The sequence below is a fragment of the Desmodus rotundus genome, chromosome 1, assembly GCF_022682495.2.
Source record: "Desmodus rotundus isolate HL8 chromosome 1, HLdesRot8A.1, whole genome shotgun sequence".
In the NCBI taxonomy this organism is placed as follows: Eukaryota; Metazoa; Chordata; class Mammalia; order Chiroptera; family Phyllostomidae; genus Desmodus; species Desmodus rotundus.
Window position 1 is genome coordinate 106,640,305 of NC_071387.1, and position 27,815 is coordinate 106,668,119.

Genomic DNA, 27,815 nt, shown 5'->3' on the forward strand with positions numbered 1-27,815 from the left:
GAGTCAATACCCAGAAATCAAAGGCATTCCTGTACACCAGCAACGAAACTGCAGAAACAGAAATCAGGAAAAAAATCCCATTCGATATAGCAACAAGAAAAATAAAGTACCTAGGAATAAACCTAACCAAGGAGGTAAAAGACCTGTACTCAGAAAACTACACAACACTGAAGAAAGAAATTAAGGAAGATACAAATGGAAGCATGTACCATGCTCATGGATTGGAAGAATTAACATCATCAAAATGGCCATACTACCCAAAGCAATTTATAGATTCAATGCAATCCCTATTAGAGTACCCATGACATATTTCACAGATATAGAACAAACATTGCAGAAATTCATATGGAACCATAAACAACCCCGAATAGCTGCAGCAATTTTGAGAAAGAACAGAGCAGGAGGGATCACAATACCTGATATCAAACTGTATTACAAGGCCACGGTAATCAAAACAGCCTGGTACTGGCATAAAAACAGGCACATAGACCAATGGAACAGAACAGAGAGCCCAGAAATAAACTCAAGATTTACGTTCAATTAATATTTGACAAAGGAGGCAGGAGCATAACATGGAGCAAAAACAGCCTCTTCAACAGATGGTGTTGGGAGATCTGGACAGCTACGTGCAAAAAAATGAAACTTGATCACCAACTTATGCCATACACGAAAATAAACTCAAGATGGATAAAAGACTTAAATATAAGCCGTAACACCATAAAAGTCCTTGAGGAAAACATTGGCAGGAAAATCTCAGACATTCCACGCAGCAACATCCTCACAGACACATCCCCTAAAGCAAGGGACATAAAGGAAAGAATAAACAAATGGGACCTCATCAAAATAAAAAGCTTCTGCATGGCTAAAGAAAACAGCACCAAATTACAAAGAGAACCAACAGTATGGGAAAACATATTTGCCAATGATACCTCAGACAAGGGCCTGATCTCCAAAATATATAAAGAACTCACAGGACTCCACTCCAGGAAGACAAACAACCCAATTAAAAAATGGGCAAAGGACTTGAACAGACACTTCTCCAAGGAAGACAGACAGAGGGCCCAGAGACATATGAAAAGATGCTCAGCATCACTAGCCATCAGAGAGATGCAAATTAAAACCACAATGAGTATCATCTCACACCAGTCAGAATGGCCAACATAAACAAATCCACAAACAAATGTTGGAGAGGATGTGGAGAAAAGGGAACCCTAGTGCACTGTTGGTGGGAATGCAGACTGGTGAGGCCACTGTGGAAAACAGTATGGAATTTCCGCAGAAAACTAAAAATGGAACTGCCCTTTGACCCAGCAATTCCGCTGCTGGGATTATACCCTAAGAACACTGAAACACCAATCCAAAAGAATCTGTGCACCCCAATGTTCACAGCAGCACAATTTACAATAGCCAAGTACTGGAAGCAACCGAAGTGCCCATCAGCAAACGAGTGGATCCAAAAACTATGGTATATTTACACAATGGAATTCTATGCAGCAGAGAGAAAGAAGGAGCTTATACCCTTTGCAACAGCATGGATGAAACTGGAGAGCATTATGCTAAGTGAAATAAGCCAGGAAGTGAGGGACAAATACCATATGATCTCACCTTTAACTGGAACATAAGCAATAGAAGAAAAAAGCAAACAAAATATAACCAGAGACATTGAAGTTAAGAACAATCTAACAATAGCCAGGGTGGGGGTGAGTGGTGGGGGCGGGGACAGTGGGTAGAGGGGATTACAGGAACTACTATAAAGGACACATGAACAAAACCAAGGGGAGGGTGGAGGGGGGGAGGGAGGTGGGTTCACCTGGGGTGGGGTGGAGGGATGGGGAGAAAAGGCATACAACTGTAATTGAATAACAATAAAAAAAAATACAATTATGATGGTGAAGAGAGGGGATGGGGACATGAAGAAGGGAAACAGGCATACATGGGGGGACCCAAGAAAGCTCGGAATTTTTTATTAAAAATAGTGTGTTTATTCTTACACATTTAAATGAGTCACCTTCAAAGTACTTGCAGTTTGATGCAATACACCCATTGAGACTTTTTTCCACTGCTCAAAACAGTTTTTCAACTTGTTTTTGATGCATTTTAGTGCTTCTGCTGTTTTTTGGTTCACCTCTTCCACATTAGAAAAACATTTCCCTTTGATGACTTTTTTCATTTGGGGAAACAAAAGTCTCTTTGGGTGAGATTAGGTGAATAGGGAGAATGGGGCACAAAAGTCATGTCGTTTTTGGTCAAAAACTGCTGAACACTCAGTATAATGTGGTCAGGTACACTCATAAATCACCCATCATGGAACAGACAAATGTGTTGTCTTCAAAAACAACTGAACTTGAAAGCAGCTTCTCTCACAACAATGTCAGCTGGTATACTGAACCAGATGGGTTCCTAGAACACTCGTCTAGCAGCCTAAGCCTGTACCAAAAGGTCCCTGTCTCCCAGGAGATACTTTGGGCGGGGGGGGGGGGTTGAGTCCCCACCTCATAAATGCAAATTACTGTGGTATTTGATTGAATGGTAGGTGGTTCAAAAATACTCAGTATTTTCTTAAGATATACTTTGACTAATGGATTTTGCATGCTTTTACATGCATCAAATGTAAAGACATATTTACCTCAATGTTTTAGGATTTTTCAGTAGTTCAGGCCTTTTTTCCCAAAAGGCCTGAGAAAGGACCATAGCAATGTGTTCATATGGTTAGTTGTTTCTGTAAGATTTTGAAAAGTAAGATATTTTACTTTAGTTAATTTAAGACTGTTCTTTCTTCATCTTGGTTTTTTCTTTACTTGTCACTTGGCAGCATAGTGGCTTCAGGCATTTTTCGATTGGAGGTCTACTTAGTACAGGTTAAATAGGATACATTCATGGTCATAGTCACAGGTAATATTTACCTATTAGCTTGATTATGACAGGAACATAGTCTACAGTGCCTGGCACCTGAAATATATGAATAGTGAAGAAGTCAAGGATTGGCTTCCGACCAAGATGGAGGTGTAGGTAGACACACTGTGCCTCCTTGCACAACCAAAAGAAGGACAACAACAATTTAAAAACAAAAAAACAACCAGAACTGACAGAAAATCGAACTGTATGGAAGTCCGACAACCAAGGAGATAAAGAAGAAACATTCATCCAGACCAGTAGGAGGGGCGGAGATGGGCAGCCAGGCAGAGAGGGCTTGCAGCAAGGTGGCAGCTGGCAGACCCAGCGAGGTGGTGGATTGTGGAACGGGGCAGGCCAGGCTGCAGCCAGCAGACCCCACGGCCCCACATTCGAGCATAGATAAACCAGGAGGAACGACAGGTGAGCAAAGCAGACCCCGCAACCCAGGGCTCCAGTGCGGGGGAAATAAAGCCTCAAACCTCTGATTGAAAACACCTGTGTGGGTTGAGGCGGCAGCAGGAGAAACTCCCAGCCTCACAGGAGAGTTCATGGAGAGACCCACAGGGGCCTAGAGTGTGCACAAGCCCACCCACTTGGGAATCAGCACCTGAGGGGCCCAATTTGATTGTGGGTAGCAGAGTGAAAGGTTGGAGTCCGGTGGAGAGTGGAGCGGGCGCCATTGCTCCCTCTTGGCCCCTCCCCCACATACAGCATCACAGCATAGCAACTAGCATTACCCCACCCTGGTGAACACCTAAGGCTCCACCCACTTTACATAACAGGTGCGCCAAGACCAACAAAATGGCCCAAATGAAAGAACAGATCAAAACCCCAGAAAAAATACAACTAAGCAACGAAAATATAGCCAACCTATCAGATGCACAGTTCAAAACACAGAATCAGGAAGCTCACAGAATTGGTTGAATTTGGTCACAAATTAGATTAAAAAATGAAGGCTATGCTAAGAGAAACAAAGGAAAATGTACAGGGAACCAATAGTGATGCAAAGGAAACTGGGACTCAAATCAATGGTGTGGACCAGAAGGAAGAAAGAAACATCCAAGCAGAAAAGAATGAAGAAACAAGAATTCCAAAAAATGAGGAGAGGATGAGGAACCTCCAGGACATCTTTAAACGTTACAACATCCGAATTATAGGGTTGCCAGGAGGAGAAGAGGAAGAGCAAAAAATTAGAGACTTATTTGAACAAATAATGAAGGAGAACTTCCCTATTCTGGCAAAGGAAATAGACTTCCAGGAAGTCCGGGAAGGTCAGAGAGTCCCAAAGAGGCTGGACCTAAGGAGGAACACACCAAGGCACATCATAACTACATTACCCAAGATTAAGCAGAAGGAGAGAATCTTAGAAGCAGCAAGAGAAAAAGACACAGTTACCTACAAAGGACTTCCCATAAGACTGTCAGCTGATTTCTCAAAACAGACCTTACAGGCAAGAAGGGGCTGGAAAGAAGCATTCCAAGTCATGAAAGGCAAGGACCTACATCCAAGATTTACTCTATCCAACAAAGCTTTCATTTAGAATAGAAGGGCAGATAAAGTGCTTCTCAGATAAGGTCAAGTTAAAGGAATTCATCATCACCAAGCCCTTATTATATGAAATGTTAAAGGGATTTATCTAAGAAAAAGAAAATAAAAAATAAGAACAGTAAAAATGACAGCAAACTAACAGTTATTAACAACCACACCTAAAACCAAAACAAAAGCAAACTAAGCCAACAACTGCAACAGGAACAGAACCACAGAAATGGAGATCACATGGAGGGTTGTCAATAGGGGAGTGGGAGGGGGAGAGGGAGGAAAAGGTACAGAGAATAAGTAGCATAAATGGTAGGTAGAAAATAGACAAGGGGAGGGTAAGAATAGTATAGGAAATGTAGAAGCCAAAAAACTTACATGCATGACCCATGGACATGAACTATAGAGGGGGAATGCGGGAGGGAGGGGGTGGGCAGGATGGAATGGAGTGAAGGGGGGAAATGGGACAACTCTAGCATAATCAATCAATATATTTTTAAAAAAAGAAGTCATGGGTTGACGTTAATGACACCAGAAAATAGGGGGGAAATCCAATTACCCGATCGTTAAAATTAAAGGATTTAGTGCCCATAGATTTCCAGTGAAAAGAGAATTTTCCTCTTGTTAGAAATATATTCAATAACATATTGAATTGGAAATTCACCATATTTGTTTTCTTTTTGTTAGGAATTCTGCCTTTAAAATAATTTTTATGTTTATAGGGCACAGAGCTGTAGCATTATATCCTTATGTGAAGCCAATTTTTTTTACATCTTGATTATCAATTTTAAAAAATTAACCATACTAAAGGAAAGAGTTTATTCAGTTTTTTCTTGTGGCAAATAGTACAAAAGTTGTAATCATGGAGAGGCCATCAAATATGCAGTCATATAAGAAAAAAATAGAATTCTGTACTGGATTTGTGATGTTTATGTATACCTGACATTTTTAAATTTTGAATTTGTTGTAATTTCTTGTTCTGAAATAGTCACCTCAACATTCAGGTCTCAAAATCCTGAAACTGTTCCCCATCAAATGATATATTAAATAAAAAGAACATAGTAAATAAAAACTTGAAGTAACAAAATTCATAATGATAAATGAAAAATATTTATGTAGTTTTGATTGTATTATTTGTGTCTTAAAAGATCCTAGATGCCATCTTTGACTTTGAGTTTAATAAGTTTTCTTTGTTAGATAACTGATCTGTCATGTTTCATTATACTTTTTTGTTTTGTTTATGTAATTCCTTTGATTGCCTTGTAATTTGGTGGTACAACTTTGTTTTCTTAATTTTTATTTTTCAATGACAGTGGAACAATATTATATTTGTGTCAGGCGTACAGCATAGTGATTAAACAGTTATGTAACTTAACAAAGTGATCACCTGATAAGTCCAGTACCCAACTGACTTTATATAGTGTTATTAAAATGTTGACTCTATTTCCCGTGCCTCTTTTTATAACTGGCAATTTGTACTTTTTAATACTTTCTCCTTTTTTACCTAACCTCCCAAGCCCTACCATCTGCCAACCATTAATTTGTTCTCTGTATCTATGAGTTTGTTTCTGTTTTGTTTGTTCGTATATTTTTTTAGATTTCCACATATGAGTGAAATTATACAGTATTTATCTTTGATTTATTTCACTTAGCAAAGTACCCTCTAGGTTCATCTGTGTTGTCAGAAATGGGAAGACATTCTTTTTTTTTGGTTGAGTAATATTCTGTTATATACATGTACCACATCTTTATCCATTTGCAGTGGGCACCTAGATTGCTTCTATATCTTGGCTATTGTAATAGCTTCAGTGAAAATAGGGGTGCATATATATTTTAGAATTAGTCCTCTCGAATTAATGAAGTTGAGCATTTTTCATATGTCTATTTGACAATATGTATGTCCTTGTTGGAAAAACCTCTACTTAGGTGCTCTGCCAAAATTTAATCAGAGTGTTTGATTTTTTTTTTTTTTTTTTTTTGGTGTTAGGTTGGTTGAGTTTGGTATACATTTTGGATATAGCACCTTATTGAATACATCACGAGCAGATATCTTCTACTTTTAGTAGGTTGTCTTTCAGTTTTGTTGATAGTTTCATTCACTGTGTAACACCTCTTTGATGTAGTCCTGTTGGTTTTTCTTCGTTTATTTTGCCCAAGGAGACATACTGAAAAGCATGTTACTAAGAGCAATGTCAAAGAGTTTTCTGCTTATGTTTTCTTCTAGGAGTTTTATGTATTCATGTCTTACATTTAAGTTTTTAATCCATTTTGTGTTTATTCTTTGTATATGGTATAAAAAGGTGGTTCAGTTTCATTCTTTTGTATGTGTCCAGTTTTTCTAACATTATTTATTGAAGAAACTGTCTTTACCCCATTATATATTTTGCCTCCTTTTGTCATAGACTAATTGGTCATAGAGGTGTGGGTTTATTTCTGAACTCTATTTTGTTGCATTAATCTCTTTGTCTGCCTTTATGCTAGTACCATGCTGTTTTGATTTCTGTAGTCTTATAGTGGTAGTATGATACCTCTAACTTTGTTGTTCTTTCTCAAGATTGCTTTGGCTATTCAAGGTCTTCTGTGGTTTCTTACAGATGTTAGGATTATATGTTCTAGTTCTGTGAAAAAGGACCACTGGAATTTTGATAGGGATTGCAATGACCCTGTAGATTTCTTTGGGTAATATGGACATTTTAATTTTGCTAATTTTTCCTAGCCATGAGCATGGCATAGCCTTCCATTTTTTTATTGTCTTTAGTTTTTTTTCTTCAGTGTCTTACAGTTTTTGAAGTACAGTTCTTTACTTCCTTGGTTAAATATATCCTTAGGTATTTTATTCTTTTTGATGCAGTTGTAAATGGGATTACTTTTCTTAATTTTTGTTTCTGATGGTTCTTTATCGGTATACAAAAGTGTAAGTGATTTATGAATATTAATTTTGTATCTTTCTACTTTACTGAATTCAGTTATTAGTTTTTTGGGTGGAGTGTTTAGGGTTCTAGCTATATAGTATCATGGTAATCTGCAAATTACAGTATACTTTTCTTTCCAATTTGGATGCCTTTTCTTGTCTGATTGCTGTGACAAGAAGTTCCAAGACCATGTTAAATAAAAGTGAACATCTTTTGTGGTTTCTGTTGATAAAGAAAAAGGTTTTAGCTTTTCACTGATGAGTATGATGTTTGCTGTGGTTTGCCATGTATGGCCTTTATTATATTAAGGTATATTTTCTCTTTGCTGAGAGTTTTTATCATAAATGAATGCTAGACTTTGTCAAATGCTTTTTCTGCATCTGTTGATATGATCATATGATTTTTATCCTTCATTTTGCTTATTTGGTATATTACATTAGTTGATTTGTAGACATTGGACCAGCTTTGCATCCCAGAAATAAATCCCACTTGATCATGGTGTATGATCCTGTTAATGTGCATATTGCTGAATTCAGTTTGCTAATATTCTGTATAGGATTTTTGCATCTATCTTCATCAGGGATATTAGCCTGTAATTTTTTTTAGTAATATTGCTGTCTGGTTTTGGAATCAGGGAAATGCTTACATCATAAAATAAGTTTGAGAGCCTTTCCTCCTCTATAGTTTTTTGATATAGTTTGAGAAGGATAGGTATTAATTCTTTGAATGTTTGGTAAAATTCACCTATGAAGCCATCAGGTTCAGGACTTTTGTTTGTGGCGGATTTTTTAGATTGCTGATTTAGTTTCTTGAATAGTTATCAATTTCAGAGTTTCTCTTGATTCAGTCTTAGAAGACTGTATTTTTCTAGGAATTTACCCATTTCTTTCATTTTGTGTATTTTTGTTGGCATATAATTGGTCATAGTATTTTCTTATAATCCTTTGTATTTTTGTAGTGGCAGTTATCACCTCCTTCTTGTTTCTGATTTTATTTATTAGGTCCTCTCTTTTTTTGATGAGTCTGGTTAAAGATTATGTATTTTGTTTACTTTTCAGAGAATCAGCTCTTGGGATCATTGAACTTTTGTTGTTTTCTTACACCTTATTTTATCAGTTTCACTCTCATCTTTGTTATTTCCTTCCTTTCTAATTCCTTTAGATCTAAGATTAGGTTGTTTATTTGATATTTTTATTGTTTTATGAGGTAGGCCTGTATTATTATGAATTTTCCTCTAGTACCTTTTGCTGTTTCCCATAGATTTTTGGGTTGTTGTGTTTTCATTATCATTTGTCTCAAGGATCTTTTGATTTCTTTCTTGATCTTGTTATTAACCCATTTATTGCTTAAAATCAAGTTATTTAGCTTCCATGTGTTTGTGTGTTTTTCGATTTTTTTCATGTAATTGATTTCTAGTTTCGTAACATTGTGATCAGAGGAGATGCTTGATACAATTTTAGCCTTAAATTTATGGAGACTTGTTTTGTAGCCTGATGTGGTTTATCCTAGAAAATCTTTTGTGTGCACTTGAAAACAATGTATATTCTGCTGCTTTGTGATGAGTGGCCCTAATAATATCAATTAAGTCCATTTGGTGTAATGTGTCATTTAAGGCTGCTGTTTCCTTGCTGAATTTTCTGTCTGTGTCATCTATCCATTGATGGCAATCTCTTTTTTTAAAATACTTTATTTATTTATTTTTAGAGAGAAAGGAAAGGAGGGAGAAGGGGAGAGAGACATGTGCGAGAAAAACATCGATCAATTGCCTTTTACACATCCCCAGTTCGATTCCCAGTCAGGGCACATGCCTGGGTTGTGGGGACCTGGTCATTTGCAGGCTGGCACTCAGTCCACAGAACCATACCAGCCAGGGTGGCAGTCTCTTTTAATGTCCGTCAATATTTGCATTATTTATTTAGGTGCTCCTGTGTTGGATATACAGATGTTTATGAGAGTTGTGTCCTTTTCTTGGATTGATCACTTTCTCGTTATGAAATGCCCTCCTTTGACTCTTATTACAGCCTTTGTTTTAATAGTCTATCTTATCTAAGTATTGCCACCCAATTTTTTTGTTCTTTTTTTCATTTGCACGAAATACCATTTTTCACCCCTTTATTTTTAGTCTGTGTCTTTTGATATAAAGTGGGCCTATTGTAGATAGCATATGTGCAAGTCTTGTGTTTTTATCCATATAGACACTGTATGTTTCTTAACTGGAACATTTAGTCCATTTACATTTGAAGTAATTATTTATAGGTCTGTAGTTATTGCCATTTTTAATAATTGTCTCTGTTTTTATAGTTCTCAGTTTTTTTGCTCATTCTCTTGTATATTAATAACTTTAAGGGTGCTGCATTTGGATTCTTCTCTCTTTATTACTTGTATATCCCTTGTAGATTTTTGGTTTGTGGCTACCATATAGTTTGTATATAGCAAGCTGTTAATAGCCGTTTATTTTAAGCTGCTTGTCACTTCAGTTTGAACACATTCTAAAATCACTATAATTTTTACTCAACCCTTCCATTTGTGTGTTTTAATCATTTTTTACTTCTTTTGTACAATTCTTTGTGTGTAGCTCTTAATTTATTATAATTTGCATGAGCCTCCTACTTTTTTTTGTCTTTTAAACTTTGTATTAGCTTTATAGTTGGGTGATCCACTGCATTTACTGTTTGTCAGTGAGAACTCTTTCTTTGCTATATTTTCTTATTCATACTTTTGATCCTTCTTTGTTTATTTAAAGAAATCCCTTTAACATTTCTTGTAATAGTTCTTTATTGGTGATGAACTTCTTTAGCTTATTCTTGTTTGGGCAACTTTATCTATTCTTCATTTTTAAATGATAGTTTTCTGGGTAGAGTTATATTGGTGGTAGGTCTTTGTTTTTATCACTGTTAATGTATTGTGCCATTCCCTTCTTGCCTACATAGTTTCTTTTGAAAAATTAGCTGATTGTATTATGGTAGCTCTACTGTATGTAACTACTTTATTTTCTCTTGCTACTTTTATGATTATCATTTTGTACTCTTATTTTTTAAATGTTATTGACTATGTTACTATAGGTGTCCCCATTTTTTCTCCCTTTCCCCCTTCCACTGGGTACCCTCCTGTTCCATCCAGCAATCCACTCCAGCAGTCCACCCCTTAATATCCGTGGGGCATGCATATAAGTTCCTTGGCTACTCCATTTCCTATACTGTTTTTAACATCCCCCGTCTATTCTGTACCTACCGATTTGTACTTAATAATCCCTGCAGCTTTTACCAAAAACTCACCCTTCCCACTCCCAACTGATGACCTTCCAAAATATCTCTATATCAGTTATTCTGTTTCTGTTCTGATGGTTTGCTTAGTTTGTTTTTTAGATTCAATTGTTGATAGTTGTGAATTTATTACCATTTTAATGTTCATAGTTTTGACCTTCTTTTTCTTAAATAAGTCCCTTTAACATTATATATAATAATGGCTTGGTGATAATGAACTCCTTTAGTTTTACCTTGTCTGGGAAGCACTTTATCAGCCCTTCAATGCTTAATGATAGCTTTGCTGGGTAGACTAATTTAGGATACAGGTCCTTGCTTTTCATAACTTTTAATACTTCTTGCCAGTCCATTCTAGGCTGCAAAGTTTCTTTTGAGAAATCAGCTGACAGTCTTATGAGGTCTTCCTGTAGGTAACTATCTGGTTTTCTCTAGCTGCTTTTAAGGTTCTCTCTTTATTATCTTGAACCTTTGACATTTTAATTATGTTGTGTCTTGGAGTGGGCCTCTTTGCATCCATCATAATTGAGACTCTCTTCCATACATGTGCTTCCTGGACATGTATGTCTATTTCCTTCACCAAATTGGGGGAGTTTTCTTTCATTGTTTTTTCAAATGTTCAATTTCTTGCTCTTTTCTCTTCCCCTAACACCCCTATGATTTGAGTGTTGGTATGTTTGAAGTTGTCCCAGAGGCTTCTTAGCCTGTCCTTGGATTTTTTTTGGATTCTTTTTCTTCTTGCTATTCTGGTTAAATGTTTGTTTTTTTCTTCATTGTGTTCCATGTCATTGATTTGATTTTGACTTCATCCACTCCACTGTTGGTTCCCTGTAAGTTTTTCTTTATCTCATTTACTGTAACCTTCATTTCTGCCTTGTTCTTTTTTTATGCTGTTGAGGTCCTCACTAAGTTCCTTGAGCATCCTAATAACCAGTGTTTTGAACTCTGCATCAGATATATTGCTCATCTCCATTTTGTTTAGTTCTTTTTCTGGATTTTTGTTCTGTTCTTTCATTTGGCCCATATTTCTCTGTCTTCTCATTTTTGTAGTCTTCCTGTGTTTGTTTCTATATATTAGGTAGAGCTGCTTTGACTCCCTGTCTTAGTAGCTTGGACTATTGTAAAATAGTGCACCGGTAAGTTAGATGGAGCAGAGCCATAAGTAATCACCAGGACATGGTAACCCTTGTAATCCAGGTTGATGGAGTCTCCAATATGTCATCACTGCATGCTGTGGCTCTATTTGGGGGAGGGCTTAGAAAGGGAACAGTGCCATTGCTTGGCCTTTGGAGTTTGGTCAGTGAGGATGCTATCCACTGGCACTCGCCCTGATGCCAGAAACTTCAATTTCTTCCCATATATTGCTGGTACTCTTCCAGTTGCTGTCCTGGTGCTGAGCCCAGAGGGAGTGAGTTTACGTAAGTCTTAAGGTCCTTCCAGGCCCTTTAAGAGGAGACTCCTTAGAATCTCGCAGTTTCTTTCATTACCACAATGCCCACTGGTTTTTACAGCCAGAAGGTATGGGAACTTATCTTCCTGGCAGTGAGTGGTACCCAGGGCTGGGTGTTCTGGTGTGAGACTGGGATCCCTTTCTCCCTAAGTGTACCTCCTGATTTTTATCCACCACACATGGGTGTGGGACTGCCAGTTCTGGGGCTCCAGGTCTCAACATCTCTGCCCCTTCTACCAGTATGGATGAATGTGGCTTCTTTAATACCTTAGATGTCAGACTTCCATATAGCTCGATTTTCTGACGATTCTGGGTGATACTTGTTTTGTAGTCTAGTAGTAATTTTCACTGTGGGAGCACAAGGAAGCAAGCTGTGTTTACCTATGCCTCCATCTTGATGGGACGTCTCTTAGTATTTCTTGCAAATCCCTTCTAGCCTGCAATATTTCTTTTGAGAAATCACCTGACAGTCTTATGGGAATTCCCCTGTAGGTAACTAACTGCTTTTCTCTTGCTGCTTTTAAGATTCTCTTTTTAATGTTTAGCATTTTAATTATGATGTGTCTTGGAGTGGGCCTCTTTGCATCCATCTTGTTTTGGACTCTGTGCTTCCTGGACTTATATGTCTAATTCCTTCACCAAATCAGGGAAATTTTCTTTCATTATTTTTTCAAATAGAGTCCCAATTCCTTGCTCTTTCTCTTCTTCTGGGACCTCTGTGTTGTTAGTGTTGGAATGCTTGAAGTTGTCCCAGAGGCTGCTTACCCTGTCCTCATTTTTTTGGATTCTTTCTTCTTCTTCTTATTCTGTATGGTGTTTTTTTGCTTCCTTATGTTCCAAATCATTGATATGATTCTTAGCTTCATCCACTCTACTGTTGTTTCCCTGTAAATTGTTCTTTATTTTAATTAGTGTATCCTTTGTTTCTGACTGGATTTAAAGATTTTATTTTCAGGGAAGGGGAAAGATAGAGAAAAATTGATATTGAGAGAAACATCAATTGCTTGCCTCTCACAGGTCCCCAACTTGGGACCTGGTCCACAACACAGCCATATGCCTTCAAGAATAGATTCAAACCAGTGACCTTTTGGTTCACAGGCCAGTGCTCAATCCACTGAGCCACACCAACCAGAGCTGACTGGATGTTTTTTAGGCTCTCGAGGTCCTTACTATGTTTCTTCCACATCCTTATAACCAAGTGTTTAGAACTCTGCATCTGATAGATTAGTTGTGTCCATTTCATTTATTTGGGTTTGTTTATTTATTATTGCTCAGTTACAGTTGTCCCGCCTTTTTCCCCTTTGCTCACCCCAACCCCATCTCCCACTCCACTCATACAGTCAATCCTCCCACATTTTCTATGTATATGAGTCCTCTATTCATGTTCATTTGCTTGCCCCTTCCACTTACTTCTGCCATTATCCCTCTCCCCTGTCTCCTCTGGTCACTGTCAGTTTGTCCTTTATTTCCAAGTCTCTGGTTCTGTTTTGCTCATTTGTTTGTTTTGTTGATTAGGTTCCACTTATAGTTGAGACCATACACTATTTGTCTTTCACCACCTTATTTCACTTAGCATAATGCTCTGCAGTTCCATCCATGCTGTCATGAAAGGTAGGAGTTTCTTCTTTCTGCTGTGCAGTATTCCATTGTGTAAATGTACCAGTTTTTTGATCCACTCATTTACTGATGGACACTTAGGCTGTTTCCAGCACTTGGCTATTGTAAATAATGCTGCTATGAACATAGGGGTGCATAGGTTCTTTTGAATTAGCGTTTCAGGATTCTTAGGGTATAATCCCAACAGTGGTATCGCTGGGTCAAAAGGCAGTTCCATCTTTAGTTTCCTGAGGAAATTCCTTACTGTTTTCCACAGGGGCTCACCAGTCTGTGTTCTACCAACAGTGTACTAGGATTCTCTTTTCTCCACACCTCACTAGCACTTGTTGTTTGTTGATTTATTAATGATGGCCATTCTGACCAGTGTGAAGTGGTATCTCATTGTGGTTTTAATTTGCATCTCTCTAATGGCTAGTGATGTTGAGCATTTTTTCATTTGTCTCTGGGCCCTCTGTATGTCTTCCATGGAGAAGTGTGTGCTCAGGCCCTTTGCCTATTTTTTTAATTAGATTGTCTTCCTGGAGTGGAGTTGTGTACATTCTTTATATATTTTGGAGATCAAACTTTTGTTCAAGGTATCATTGGAAAATACGTTTTCCCATATGGTTGGTTCCCTTTCCATTCTGTTGATGTTTTACTTAGCTGTGCAGAAGCTTTTTAGTGATGTAGCCCCATTTGTTTATTCTTTTTCTTATATCCCTTGCCCTAGGGGATGTATAGGTGAAAATATTGCTACATGGGATATCTGAAATTCTCCTGCCTATGTTTTCCTCTAAGATTTTTGCGGTGTCATGCCATATATTTAAGTCTTTCATCCATTTTGAGTTTATTTTTGTGTATTGTGTAAGTTGGTGGTTTAGTTTCATTTTTTGGCATGTATTTGTCCAGATCTCCCAACACCATTTATTGAAGAGGCTAATTTTTACTCCATATTGTTCCTGCCCCCTTTGTCAAATATTAACTGATTGTATTGACATGAATTTATTACTGGGCTCTCTATGCTGTTCCAGTGGTCTACGTGTCTGTTCTATGTTAGTACCAGACTGTTTCGATTACAGTAGCCTTGCAATATAGTTTGATATCAGGTATTGCGATCTCTCATACTCTTAGTTCTTCTTTGTCAAAATTGCCGAGGCTAGTAGCCTGTAGTGTTCTTTCTTTGTTGTGTCTTTATCTGGTTTTAGAATTAGGGTAATACTGGCCTCATAAAAAGAATGTGGGAGTCTTCCCTCTTCTTGAATTTTTTGGAATATTTTGAGAAGAATCAGGGTTAGCTCTTCTCTAAATGTTTGGTAAAATTCTCCTGTGAATTGTCCAACCCAGGACTTTTGTGTGCTGGGAATTTTTTTATTACTGCTTGAATTTCACTAGCTGGTACTGGTCTATTCAAACTTTCTGCTTCTTCTTGACTTCCTGAGGATCATATGTTTCTAGAAACTTGGTCATTTCACCCAGATTGTCAAATTTCTTGGCGTATAGTTGTTCAGAGTAACTTCTTATGATCCTTTATATTTCTGTGGTATTGGTTTTAATTTTGCCTCTTTTGTCTGATTTTATTTATTTGTGTCATCTCTTTTTTTCTTTATGAGTGTGGTTAAAGGCTTGTTGATTTTGTTTATCTTTTCAAAGAAGCAGCTCCTGGATTTATTGATCTTTTGGATTGCTTTTTAGTTACTCTGTCATTTAATTCTGCTCTGATCTTGATTATTTCCTTTTTTTCTACTCATTCTGTGTTTTGTTTGTTGTTGTTGTTCTAGATTTTGTAGATGTAGGGTTAGGTCATTTATTTGAAATATTTCTATTTTTTGTGGGTAGGCCTGTATTGCTATGAACCTCCCTCTCAAGACTGCCTCTGTTTTGTGTTCATTTTTATTTGTTTCCAGAAACTATTTGAGTTCCTCCTTTATCTCATTGTTTACCCATTCGTTATTTAATAACATGTTACTCAGTTTCCATGGATTTGTCTGTTTTTGAGTTTTTTCCTTGAGGTTGGTTTCTAGTTCTGTTTCTAGTTTCAAGCCATCGTGATCCGAGAAAATGCTTGATGTGATTTAAATTTTCTTGAATTTTTTGAGGCTTGTCTTTGGTCCTATCATGTGGTCTATCTTTGAAAATGTTCTTGTGTGTTTTGTAATGTGTATAAAAGAATGTGTATTTTGCTTCTTTGGAGTGAAAGGTCCTATTAAGCCCATTTGGTCTAGTGTATCATTAAGTGCCACAATGGCCTTGTTGGTTCTTTGTTTGGAAGATCTGTCCATTGTTGTGACAGTGTGGTGTTAAAATCTCCTACTATAAGTGTGTTGCTATCTATATCTTTCTTGAAGTTTTCCAAGATTTTCCTTATGTATTTGGTTGCTCCTATATTCAGTGTTATACGTTTACAATGTTTATAGCTTCCTGATGGATGCTTCCCTTTAGAATTATGAAATGGACTTCTTTGTCTCTTTTTACGGCCTTTGTTTTGAAATCTGTGTTGTCTGATATAAGTATTGCTACCCTGGGTTTTTTTTTCTCTGTCCATTTGCTTGGAATATTTTTTTCCAACCTTCACTTTCAGTCTGTGTAGGTCTTTTGTTCTGAGGTGGGTGTCTTATAGACAGCATATATGCAGGTCATGCTTTTTTATCCATTCAGCTACCCTGTGTCTTTTGATTGGAACATTTAATCCAGTTACATTTAATGTTACTACTGAAAGGTACTTCTTCATTACAATTTTTCATATTGTATCTGTGTTCCCCTCTCTCACGCTATACCTTTATCTTAAAGCAGTCCCTTTAGCATGTCTTGCAATGCTGGTTTGGAGGTGCATTCTTTTAACCATCTCTTATTTGGAAAACTCCTTATTTCACCTTCCACCTTGCTGGGTAGAGTAGTCTTGATTGCAGACCTTTGTTTTTCATTACTTGGAATATTTCTTGCCATTCCCTTCTGACTTGCAGTGTTTGTGTTGAGAAGTCAGCTGATAGCCTTATCAGAGCTGCTTTGTATGTTACTATCTGTTTCTCCCTTGCAGCTTTTAAGATTCTCTCTTTGTCTTTAAAATTTGGCATTTTAATTATGATGTGTGTTGGAGTGGGCCTCTTTGGGTTCATTGATTGAGACCCTCTGTACTTCCTGAACTTGCATGGCTTTTCCACTCTACAGGTAAGGGAAGTTTTCTGTCATTATTTTTTTCAAACAGGTTTTCTATCACTTGCTCCTTTTCTTCTCTTTCTGGTATTCCTATGATTCAAATGTTGTTTCGTTTCAGGTTGTCCTAGAGTTCCCTTAAGCTATCCTCATACTGCTTGAGTCTTTTTTTCATGCTGTTGCTCTACCTGGGTATTTCTTTCTACCTTGTCTTTCAGCTTACTAATTTAGTCCCCTGCTTCATCCAGCCTGCTTGTAATTCCTGCTAGTGTATTTTTTATTTCAGATATTGTATTCTTCACTTCTTCATGGTTTTTGTTTATAGTTTCTATTTCCTTTTTCATGCTGTTGTAGTTCCCACTCAGTTCCTTGTAGTTGTCACTGAGTTCCTTGAACATCCTTATAAGCATTTTTTTGAAGTCTGTCTGATAGATTGCTTGCCTCAATTTTATTTATCTCTTTTACTGGAGATTATTCCATTCCTCTCCAGTGCAGTTTCTTTCTTTGTCTCCCCATTTTAGGTGATTCTTTTTGTTTGTTTCTGTATCTCAAGGTGCTCTGTTTTGCTGCCTGTCTTTGTGGGGTGGGCTTATGTAGTAGAAGTTCTGTTGTACTGAGTAGTGCAGTCTCTTTGATCTCCTTGTCTAAATACTCTAGGTTGCACTTCTGTTTGTGTGGGCTGTCTTGTTGTACTTGAGTTTAATTGTTGGGGCTTCTTTGTTGGTGGGTTATGTGTACAGATGTTGGTTAACAAAGCAGTATTACCAGACAACCAATCCTATGCCAGCAAAAAGAACGCCTCTACCACATCAGCAATCTCAACCACAATTGAGCAGAGATTAATTAAGGTGAAGAGAGATTACATATGTTACAAGCTATGAAAAAGGGAATATGAGATGACTAAAAGAGGCAAAAATATTATTGAGTGGTAAGAGGGAGGAGAATTGATAAGAATAGCTATAGAACCAAGGTGAAGAAAGGGAGAGAACAAAACTTAAAACATAAGTAAAACACAAAAGGATGATGGGAACAATGGGTTAAGAAAAGGGAAGAGTATAGTATGAGGTTTGAAGTAAAATTGAAAAGTTAATAGACCAACAAAATCAAAATCGCAGAAAAACCACAGCAGGGTCAATAGCAACGACCACTTAATGAAGTTTAATAGAGGTGGAATGGGAATAAGAATATTGCGCAAAAACAAAAAGTGAATATGAGATGTCTACTGTAAAAAAAAATGATTTTGAGAGGATGGGGGAAGCAAACTAATAAGAGTAAGGAATAAAGCCCAGGTTGAAAGAGGGGGAAAAAATGAAATTAAATTCCTCCCTCAACTGATCAGCGGCAGGGGAAGGCGAAATGGTATAAAACAGAGGGGGAGTAAGCTATAGGATTCCAAGTACAAACAAACACTGAACAAATAGGAGTTCTGTTGGATCAGTACAGCAATAACCATGGTATTTTGTCCAACTAGCCACTGTTTATAAAAGGTGGAAAAGAAATAAGACTCTTATAACAGGGGAAAAAGGAATGTGAGCTCACTTTTAAGAAGGAAGAGCGCTTATGGGAGGTTAGATGGAGGAGAAATAGTGTAAGGGATAGGAACATAGCATTTAATGAGAGAAAATAAAGTTTACAACAACTGTAACAAAGTTCATGAAGATGGCAAAATGGATTAAGACGAGGGAAAGATGTTGTGTGTTATTTGAAATAACAATAATATGATAAAATACATATAATATGAATGAAAAGAATAAAAAGTAAAAGACCCAAGAGTAGTGAGTTATTTGGAATGAGTGAAGTGAAAGGAGAAAAGTTAAAATCAATATGAAAGGGAAAAAAACAAACAAAAATAACTAAAAAGAAGAGAAATTTTAAAAAATGCACGTTCTTATGAAAAGCAAGGTGAAATCTGTCTCAGCTGTTGGTAGTCACCTTCTGACTTCTTTCTGGAGCTGTCTCTGGTTTTTTTCTCAATTCCAGTTCTTATTGTCTTACTCTTGCAAAAAAACGAAAAGAAAAGAAAAAGCCCCCAGTTGGTTAAGCCTTCCCAGCCAGTTTTGCAGATCTTCCTGGCTCCTGGGAAGTTAGGCTCTGTTGCTGGGAAATTGGGGGATGGGCTCTGTTTTCCCTCTAGGGTGGTTTGGCAGGGATGGGGGTACTCAGTCTGGGCTACAACAATTATAGGTACCCAGTTTGCAGCCCACACCCTCCTAGCACTGTTTGGCCCACACTGTCTACCCAGTTGCACAATGCTGGCATTGATAAACCATCTCACTTTGCACCCCACTGATAATCTGTGAGGGGCACTGAGTGGGAGCAAATCTCACCCATGATCCTCCTTCTTTGTTGGCCCGGCAGCTGTGCATGCAAGATCCCTGCCCAGTGCACGTCAGTTCCCATTTGGAAAAAAAATCTCTGTTGGTGATGCTGCCGCTCTGTGCCACTGCCTGGCTTTCCACATTCTCCAACTCACTGACAAGTGCAGAGTGTATCTCAGTCTCAGCCAGTCACAGCTCACCTCTTCCCCCAGCTCCAGGTGCCACCAGGATCCCCCCCGCCACCCTCTGGCACCAGCCAGCCTGCGACCTCTGTTCCAGTTTGGGTACAGTCAGCAGTGGGTGTGCTTACTGTCTTTCTATTACTCCCCCCTACCCCCCAGCGACTTTACCCGTTTAAGTCTCTCCTGGTGTGGTTCTGGGGATTCACTGCCCTGGGAGGGGAGGGAGCTGCTACACTGCTGTCACTGGCCAGGCTCTCCTCCAAGGTTTCTGGTGCCATGCCCCAAGACCTTTCCTGTTTTCCTATAAAACCTCCTTACCGCCCATTTGGAAGTGTCATCTGCACATTTTGGATTCCAAACTTCATATCAGCTAAGACTATGTTGGCTATTCACTTTGTTTTTCAGAAGATCAGCCAAATGTCCCAGTCAGGAGCACAAGCAAGTGGGCTCAGTTCCCCACTTCACCACCATCTTCTCTGTTTATTTCTTTTTCTGGAGCTTTTACCTGTTCTTTCATTTAGGCCATGTTTCTTTGTCTCATTTTGGCAGCCTCCTTGTGTTTGTTTCCATGTATTCAGTAGAGCTGCTATGACTCCGTGTTTTGGTAATGTGGCCTAATGTAGTAGGTGTCCTGTAGGGTCCAGTGGCACAGCCTCCCCTATCACCCAAGCTAGTTAGTTGAAGTGTGCGCTTCATCTGGGTTGAGGACATCTTCCTCTAGTAGTTGAGCCTTGATTGCTGTTGGCAGGTCAATGGGAGGGATTTACCCAGGCAAGGACTGGCTATGACCACTGACCATCAACCTTTGCTCTCCGTGGAGGATCAGCTGTGCAGGGGCAGGGTAGTGGTACTCTGACATGGTCTGTAACTGTCCACTGGATGTGCAGGCTCTAGGGTTTCCCAGGTGGTACAGGCCAAGGTTAGCCCCCACTGTGTTTTGCCTGGGGCCACCCTGCCTATAAAGTAATCTGAGACAGCTGCTACTTTTGCAGTGTTTAGAGATTCCCAGGGGAAGTCAAGCTATGAAACTCATCTGGTTGCTACTAGTGCTGGGCCTGGGACCCCTTAGCAAGAGGTATGGTGGGCGTGGTCTCACTGAGGACTACTGTTGCATGTTTGGTAGGATTTAAAAAATTGTGAAGCATGAGCTAAGACCAACCATTCATATAAAAAGTAGGTTGGGTGGAATGGAGTCTCTGAGGATCTTCAGGGTAGGGTGAACAGTTTTAGCCATTGATGGAGTCTAAGATATGGCACCAGCCTGCCAGCTCTGTTGTTCTTTTGGGGGTGGCGGGAGTCAGAAATCGACAGCAGCCTCTGCTCACCTTTCTGTCTGGAGAAAGCTGTCCCTCAGCTGTCACCTTGATGCCAGGCACTTCAGTTTCTCCCTTTATGCCACAGTACCTTTCAAGCTGCTACCCAGGTGCTAGAGCTCAGACGGAATTATTCTGATTAAGTCCATGTGTGGGTTCTTTAAGAGTAATTGCTTGGGACTCTAGAAGTTTCTTCCCCTGACTCAATCTCCACTGGTTTTTGCAGCCAGAGGTTATGGGGACTTATCTTCCTACCACTAGAACCCTCGTCTAGGGGCTCTGGTGTGGGGCTGGGACTCCTCACTCCTGAGATACCCCTCCCAAATTTTTGTCGACCACATGTGGATGTGGAACCAGCCTGTTCCATGTCTCCACCTTTCAGTCTGGATGGATTTGGTTTCCTTAATTCCATAGTTGTCAGACTTCCATTCAACTTGATATCTGACAGTTCTGAGTGATCATTGTTCTGTATTTTAGTTGTAAAATTTTAGTTGATGTGGCTGTGCAAGGAGGCGAGCTGTGTTTACCTATGCCACCATCTTGACCCCATTTTGTCCATAACCTTTAACATTTTAATTATGATCTGTCTTTGCATGTGCCTCTTTGGGTTCATATTGTTTGGGACTCCGCACTTTTAGAACTTGTGTGTCTGTTTCCTTTACCAAGTTAGAGTTGTTATTTCTTAAAATTGGTTTTCAATGCCTTGCTTGCCCTCTCTTTTCGTTAGGCACCCTTATAAGGTGAATGTGGGTAAGCTCATGTTGTCCCAAAAAATCCCTTAAACAATCTTAATTTTTTAAATTATTTTTTCTTTTAGTTGTTCAGATTAGGTGGTTTCCACTACCATGTCTTCTAGATTGCTTATTCAGTCCTGTGCTTCATCCTTTGTTGTTGATTCCCTATAATATATTCTGCATTTCAGTTACTGTAGTCTTTATTTCTGACTCTCCCTGTGGAAGTTCTTGCTCAGTTCTCTATTTTTCCTCTAAGTTTATTAAGCATCTTTATAATGAGTGTTTTGAATTCTGTATCTGGCATATTTCCTGTCTTCATTTCATTTACATCTTTTTCTGGAATTTTGACTTTTTCTTTCATTTGGGACATGTTTCTTTGTCTCCTCATTTTGGTTGACTAACTTTCATGTTTCTGTATATATTGGGTAGGTCTGCTACATCTCCTGGACTTCGCAGAATGCCCTTACTTTTTTTTTTAAGATTTTGTTTATTTATTTTTAGAGAGAGGAGAAGGGAGGGAGAAAGAGAGGGAGAGAAACACCGGGCCCACAACCCAGGCATGTGCCCTGACCGGGACTCGAACCAGCAACCTTTTTGTTCACAGGCTGGTGCTCAATTCACTGAGCCAGGACCAGAATGGCCTTATATAGTAGATGACGTATGAAGCCCACTGATATGGTCTCCCTCTTCACCTTAAGTGGGTACTCTTGTTTGGCTTCTGTGTGTGTCTTCCTGTGGTAGTTGTCTTGATTGCTATTGGTAAATCAGTGGGTTTGATTGACCCTTGGGCTATCTGGCTTTGAGGACTGGTTGTGACTATAGCAGCCAAATTATTTTGTGTGGGCTGACTCCTCAGGAGAGTCGAGTTAGTAGGGCCCTAGAGTTAGCTGAGTCCTCCCTTTGGATGTGTCACTTTTGGAGCTAGCTGGATGGTGCTCTGGTGTGATTGGAAGCTGGCAACTGGTTCTGTTGTTTCTGGGGTCTCTTGGGAGGGCTTCAATGCAGTCCAGGTTAGCCATCATTTGTGCCCAGGTAGGGCCACCTGGTGGGAGCTACAAAGTGATCTGCAGTTAGTTGCTGCTTGTGCTGGGCTTGGAAGCTCTTGGCTCAAGAGTCAAGGCTATTCTGAAAACTGAGGCTGACTTTTACTAATTGCAGGCTTCAGATGCTTTGGTGTGGGCACCACAATGTGAGCTGAGGCCACCTGCCACTTGTATCGGGTTCTGGCCCCTTAAGTGAAGCTATGTTGCAAGGCAACCTGGTCTCAGCTTTTTAATAGGCTTGGAGCCACCTGATGAGAGTCACAATGCAAGTTGAGACCAGTCACCACTTGTGCCAGCTTTGGGGCCAATTAGCAAGAGATACAGGGTACAATGACTCAAACTGCTGTTTGCAGTTTGTAGGCCTTTCAGGAAAGTCCACAACCCAATGCCACTTATGTGGAAAAGCCTTTGGAAGCAGCTCGGGCCAGGTAGGTGAGTTAGGTGGAACAGAGTCTCAAGGAATGACCATGGCTGGGAAAACATTATTAGATAGACAGGTTAAGGGAGATCTCAGATTTGGCACTTGTCTGCACCTGCCAACTGGGTGAGACTAAGGCTGAACAAAGGAATAGTGGTACTTGCCAGCACTTTCACTCCCAGAAAGAGCTTCCGTTGCCCCTGACCCTCAAGCCTTTGCCTGAAACCGGTCAGTTCAGCTTTTCTCTGAATGTTTCTGGTGCTCTTTGAGCTGCCACCCCTGCACTGGAGCACAGAGCATGTGAGTTTGTGAGTGAGCAAGTTGGTGTGGGAAGAGGTGATATTACTTGAGAAACTCCTAGGACTCCAGCAACTGTCCATCTCAAATGCAGTCCCTGCTGGTTTTTACAGCCACATGTTATGAGCTCTCCTCTTCCCATCACTTTCGCTCTGGGCTTTTGAGCCAGGTGTGGGGCTGGCACCCTGTGCTTCTTGGAGATTCTCTGCAGCTGAGATATGTTTCTTTTTTTTTTTTAATACTCAACCGAGGGTATGCTTTTATTGATATTTAGAGAGAGAGAGAGAAACATAAATGTCAGAGAAAAACATTGATTGGTTGCCTCTTGTACATGTCTGACTGGGGATCAGACCTGAAACCTGGGTTTGTATCCTGACCAGGAACTGAACCTACAACTGAATCTGCAACACTCCAGATGATGCTCCAACCAAATGAGCCACCTGGCCAGAATAGATATCTCTCTGATTCTTAATTTCCACACCATGACTGTGGTTCCTGCCCATACCCTTTTATTCTTGTCCCTTTTATCAGTCTCTTTGTGGCTTCTTTATATTTTTAGTTATAGGACTTCTGTTAAGGTAGTCTTCAGGTGGTTCTCAGTGATAGTTGTTGAATAAGTTAATTACAATTTTGATGCGGTCATGGGAGTAGGCAAATATGTCATTTAGTTATTTTGTCATATTAACTGGAAGTATTGAAGTAGTCCTTTTTTTCTAGCTAAACAATGATTTTTATTGCATGAGTACACAGACAAATTTAACCAACTAGGGCAGAGTCTATGGATAACTCTGTCCAATTTTCCCAATACTATTTATTGAATAAACTATCTTTAACCCATTATATGTTTTTGCCTCCTCTGTTAAATATTAATTGGCTTTACAGTTGTGTGTTTATTTCTGGGTTCTCTGTTCTGTTCCATTGATCTATGTGTCTTTTTTTTAAATTATATTTTATTGATTATGCAATTACCATTGTCCCAATTTTTCTCCACTTTGTCCCTCCTCCACCTTGCACCCCCCACCCTCCAGCATTCCTCACCCCCCTTAGTTCATGTCCATGGAATGTACCTATATGTTCTTTGGCTTCTGTATTTCCTGTACTGTTCTAAAACTCTCCTGTCTATTTTATGCCTACCAATTATGCCTATTACTCCCTGTACCTTTCCCTCCCCCATTTTCCCTTCTCCCTCCCCACTGATAACCCTCCATGTGATCTCCATTTCTGTGATACTGTTCCTGTTCTACTTGTTTTCGTTGTTTTTGTTTTTAGGTTCCGTTGTTGATAGTTATGAGTTTGTTGTCATTTTACTGTTCATAGTTTTTATCTCTTTCTATTTCTTACATAATCCCTTTAACATTCATATAATAAGGGCTTAGTAATGATCAACTTCTTTAACTTTACCTCGTCCAGAAAGCACTTTTATCTGCCCTTCCATGCTAGATGATAGCTTTGCTGGATACAATAATCTTGGATGTAGGTCCTTGCCTTTCATGACTTCGAATACTTCTTTCCATCTCCTTGCCTGCAAGGTTTCTTTTGAGAAATCAGCTGATAGTCCTATGGGCACTCCTTCATAGATAATTGTGTCCTTGCTGCTTTTAAAATTCCTTATCTTTAATCTTGAGTAATATAATGATGATGTGCCTTGGTGTGTTCCTCTTTGGGTCCAACTTCTTTGGGACTCTCTGAGCTTCCTGGACTTCCTGGAAGTCTACTTCATTTGCCAGATTGGGGAAGTTCTCCTTTATTATTTTTTCAAATAAGTTTTCAATTTCTTGCTCTTCCTCTTTTCCTTCTGGCACCCCTATGATTTGGATGATGGAACATTCAAAGTTGTCCCAGAGGTTGCTCATCCTCTCCTCATTTTTTTTGAATTCTTATTCCTTCATTCTGTTTCAGTTGGATGTTTATTTCTTCCTTTTGTTCTAAATCATTAATTTGAGTCTCAGTTTCCTTCCCTTCACTCTTGGTTTCTTGTATATTTTCCTTTATTTCCTTTGTGTAGCCTTCATTTCTTCCTTCATTTTGTGACTGAGCTCAATTAATTCTGTGAGTATCCTGATTACTAGTGTTTTGAATTCTGTATCAGATAGGTTAGCTATCTCCTTGTCACTTAGTTGTTTTTCTGGAGTTTTGACCTGTTCTTTCATTTAGGTGATATTTCTTTGTCTCTGCACACCTGTTATGTTTTAAGGAGGCAGAGTCTTAGATATTCACCAGGGTGGGGCAACTCTCTTTGCTGCATTGTGGCACTGTCTGTGGGGGAGGCATCAGAGAGGAAACAATGCTGCTGGCTCGCTCCACTCTAGCCCCACTTTCCAACAAACTCTCGTGTTGAGACTGGGAGTTTCTCCCGCCTTCACAACCCTCACAGTATTCTACAGTTAGAGGTTTTGAGTCTTTAGTTTCCCAGTCAGCCAGCCCTACCTAGCACACGTGGTCCACTGCCTTATCGGGGATCCTCTCCTTCCCGCTACCATCTCCACCCCTCCTACCAGTCTGGATGAATGTTTATTTAACTCCTTGGTTGTTGGAGTTCCATGTAGTTTGATTTCTGTCAGTTGTGGTTTCTTATTGTTTTTTTTTTAAAGATTTTATTTATTTATTTTTAGAGAGAGGAAAAGGGAGGGAGAGAAATATCAGTGTGTGGTTGCTTCTTGCATGCCCCCCACTGGGGACCTGGCCTGCAAGCTAGGTACGTTCCCGACTGGGAATTGAACTGGCAACCCTTTGGTTCACAGGCCTGTGGTCAGTCCACTGAGCTACATCTGCCAGGGCTGTTTATTGTTTTTAAATTGGTTATCCTTCTTTTGGTTGTGCACGGAAGCGAAGTGTTTCTGCTGATGCCTCCATCTTGGCTGGAACTTTGTTGTTTTTATGTCAGTATCCTGTTGTTTTGATTACTGTAGCTTATAGTATAGTTTGATATTAGATAGCATGATTCCTCCAACTTTGTTCTCCTTTCTCAAGATCGCTATTGGTACTCAGGGTCTTTTGTAGTTCCATATAAATTTTAGCAATATTTGTTCCGTTTCTGTGAAATGTGTCATTGGTATTTTGATAGAATTTGCACTGAGTATGTAGATCTCTGGGTACTCTGGACATTTTAATGATGTCAATTCTTCCTATCCATGAACGTTGTATATGCTTCCACTTATTTGTATCTTCTTCGATTTCTTTCTTTGGTGTAATTTTTTCTTTCTATAATTTTCCAAGTACAGGTTTTGGTTAAATTTATTCCTACGTATTTTATTCTATTTTAAGTCAACATTGTTTTAATATTATAAATAAATGTTAGCTTTAGTCTTCTGGAGAAATGCATTTAAATATGCTATCTTAAATTCTAGGATATGAAAGATGGCAAGTCCAGATAGAAGTAAACGGAAGATATTAAAAGCAAAAAAAACAATGCCTGCCAGTTGCCGGAAGCAAATAGAGATCCTCAATAAGTCAAAGAATGTTGAAGCACTGAAAACAGCAGCAATTGGGAATAATGTGTCAAGTGATAATCAGAATTCAAGTATTGGTGTCATAAATAACAAGTGTAGACATTCTGAAAATGATGCTCCCTTATTGGGCTCTACCAAAAATTCAATATGCTCACAAAAAAGTAATGTTGTTTCTCTGAATGTAATAAAACCACTAGAATTTGGTTTGGAAACAAGATTGCAGTACATTGAAGAACAAGTTTTATGCCTTTACCAAAAGCCAAGTAAACCAATAGAATCTTCCAGGAAACTGTCTACACAAAATGCAAAAGACTCACAAAACACTTCTGAAAACCATTTTGAATATCAGGCAAATGTAACAAGATCCTTTTTTGAACAACACAAAGTGGATTATAATCTGAAATCCATTAGTGATCCACACAGTGTATTGAGTGGTATAGTTCAAATGCCAGAGTCCACAGTAATCAATACCTTGGATGATAAGAGAATTGATAAGATGGTTTCCCAATTAGAAACACATTATCAAAGGCAAAAAGACATTTTGACTTTAAGTTCAGAAACCCATTTTGTCCCTGTTGATAAAACACCTATGGTGGTGAATTCAATCATTTCTAGTAACTGTGCTGCTGACAGTTTGAAAGGTGAAGAATCCTGTAGAGCCTGTCATTCCAGCATTTCAGATTGTGAAAATACAGACTCAACATGGCTGTCGTCACTTGACACAGATAGGAGTAACAGTAAGTGTATACTTGTACACCTTTTGTGCAAATCAAAGTAATCACTCTTTGGGGGGATTTTATAGTCTCAAATGTAGAAACAGTGCATTCAGGGAGGGGAAAAAGTAGGTTTATAGTTTTTCCCATAGGAAATAATACAACAATCAATAATTGTACAGGAGTAAACTGTGTTTTGCATACTCACAACTGTAAATGTACTTTTTCTCCACCCTATATAGGGAAAAAAGTAGACAATGACGATAATTATTTGAGTATCTTATTTCTGAACCATTCTTGGTGGGGTGGGGAAATGGTATCTTCTATGTCCAAAGGGAAGTAAATTCTGTCAAAGAAGAAATCAGTCACTTTTCCATGAGAGTGCAAAAAAATCAAAAGGTAGTTCATGGCATTTGTTTGGCACCTATATCCTTTTTTATTTTGAAGTTTTATTTATTAGATTAATAGGTTAGTTGAAAGAGAGTGTGGGTTTTTTTTTAATTGTTGGTGAACCCATTTTATTTTTCATAGAATTGACCTGTAAATCAC

At 38.8% G+C, this 27,815-nt stretch overlaps 1 protein-coding gene across 1 annotated transcript in view; it reads left to right on the top strand.

Moving 5' to 3' along the window:
• Positions 1–27,815, top strand: part of ATF7IP2 (activating transcription factor 7 interacting protein 2) — a 96,210-nt gene that overhangs the window by 23,221 nt on the left and 45,174 nt on the right. The window contains exon 2 of the mRNA XM_053922020.1: positions 26,452–27,290. Within this exon, the coding sequence (XP_053777995.1) occupies positions 26,462–27,290 (829 nt within the window). The 5' untranslated portion in view covers positions 26,452–26,461. The remainder of the gene's footprint in view (positions 1–26,451; positions 27,291–27,815) is intronic.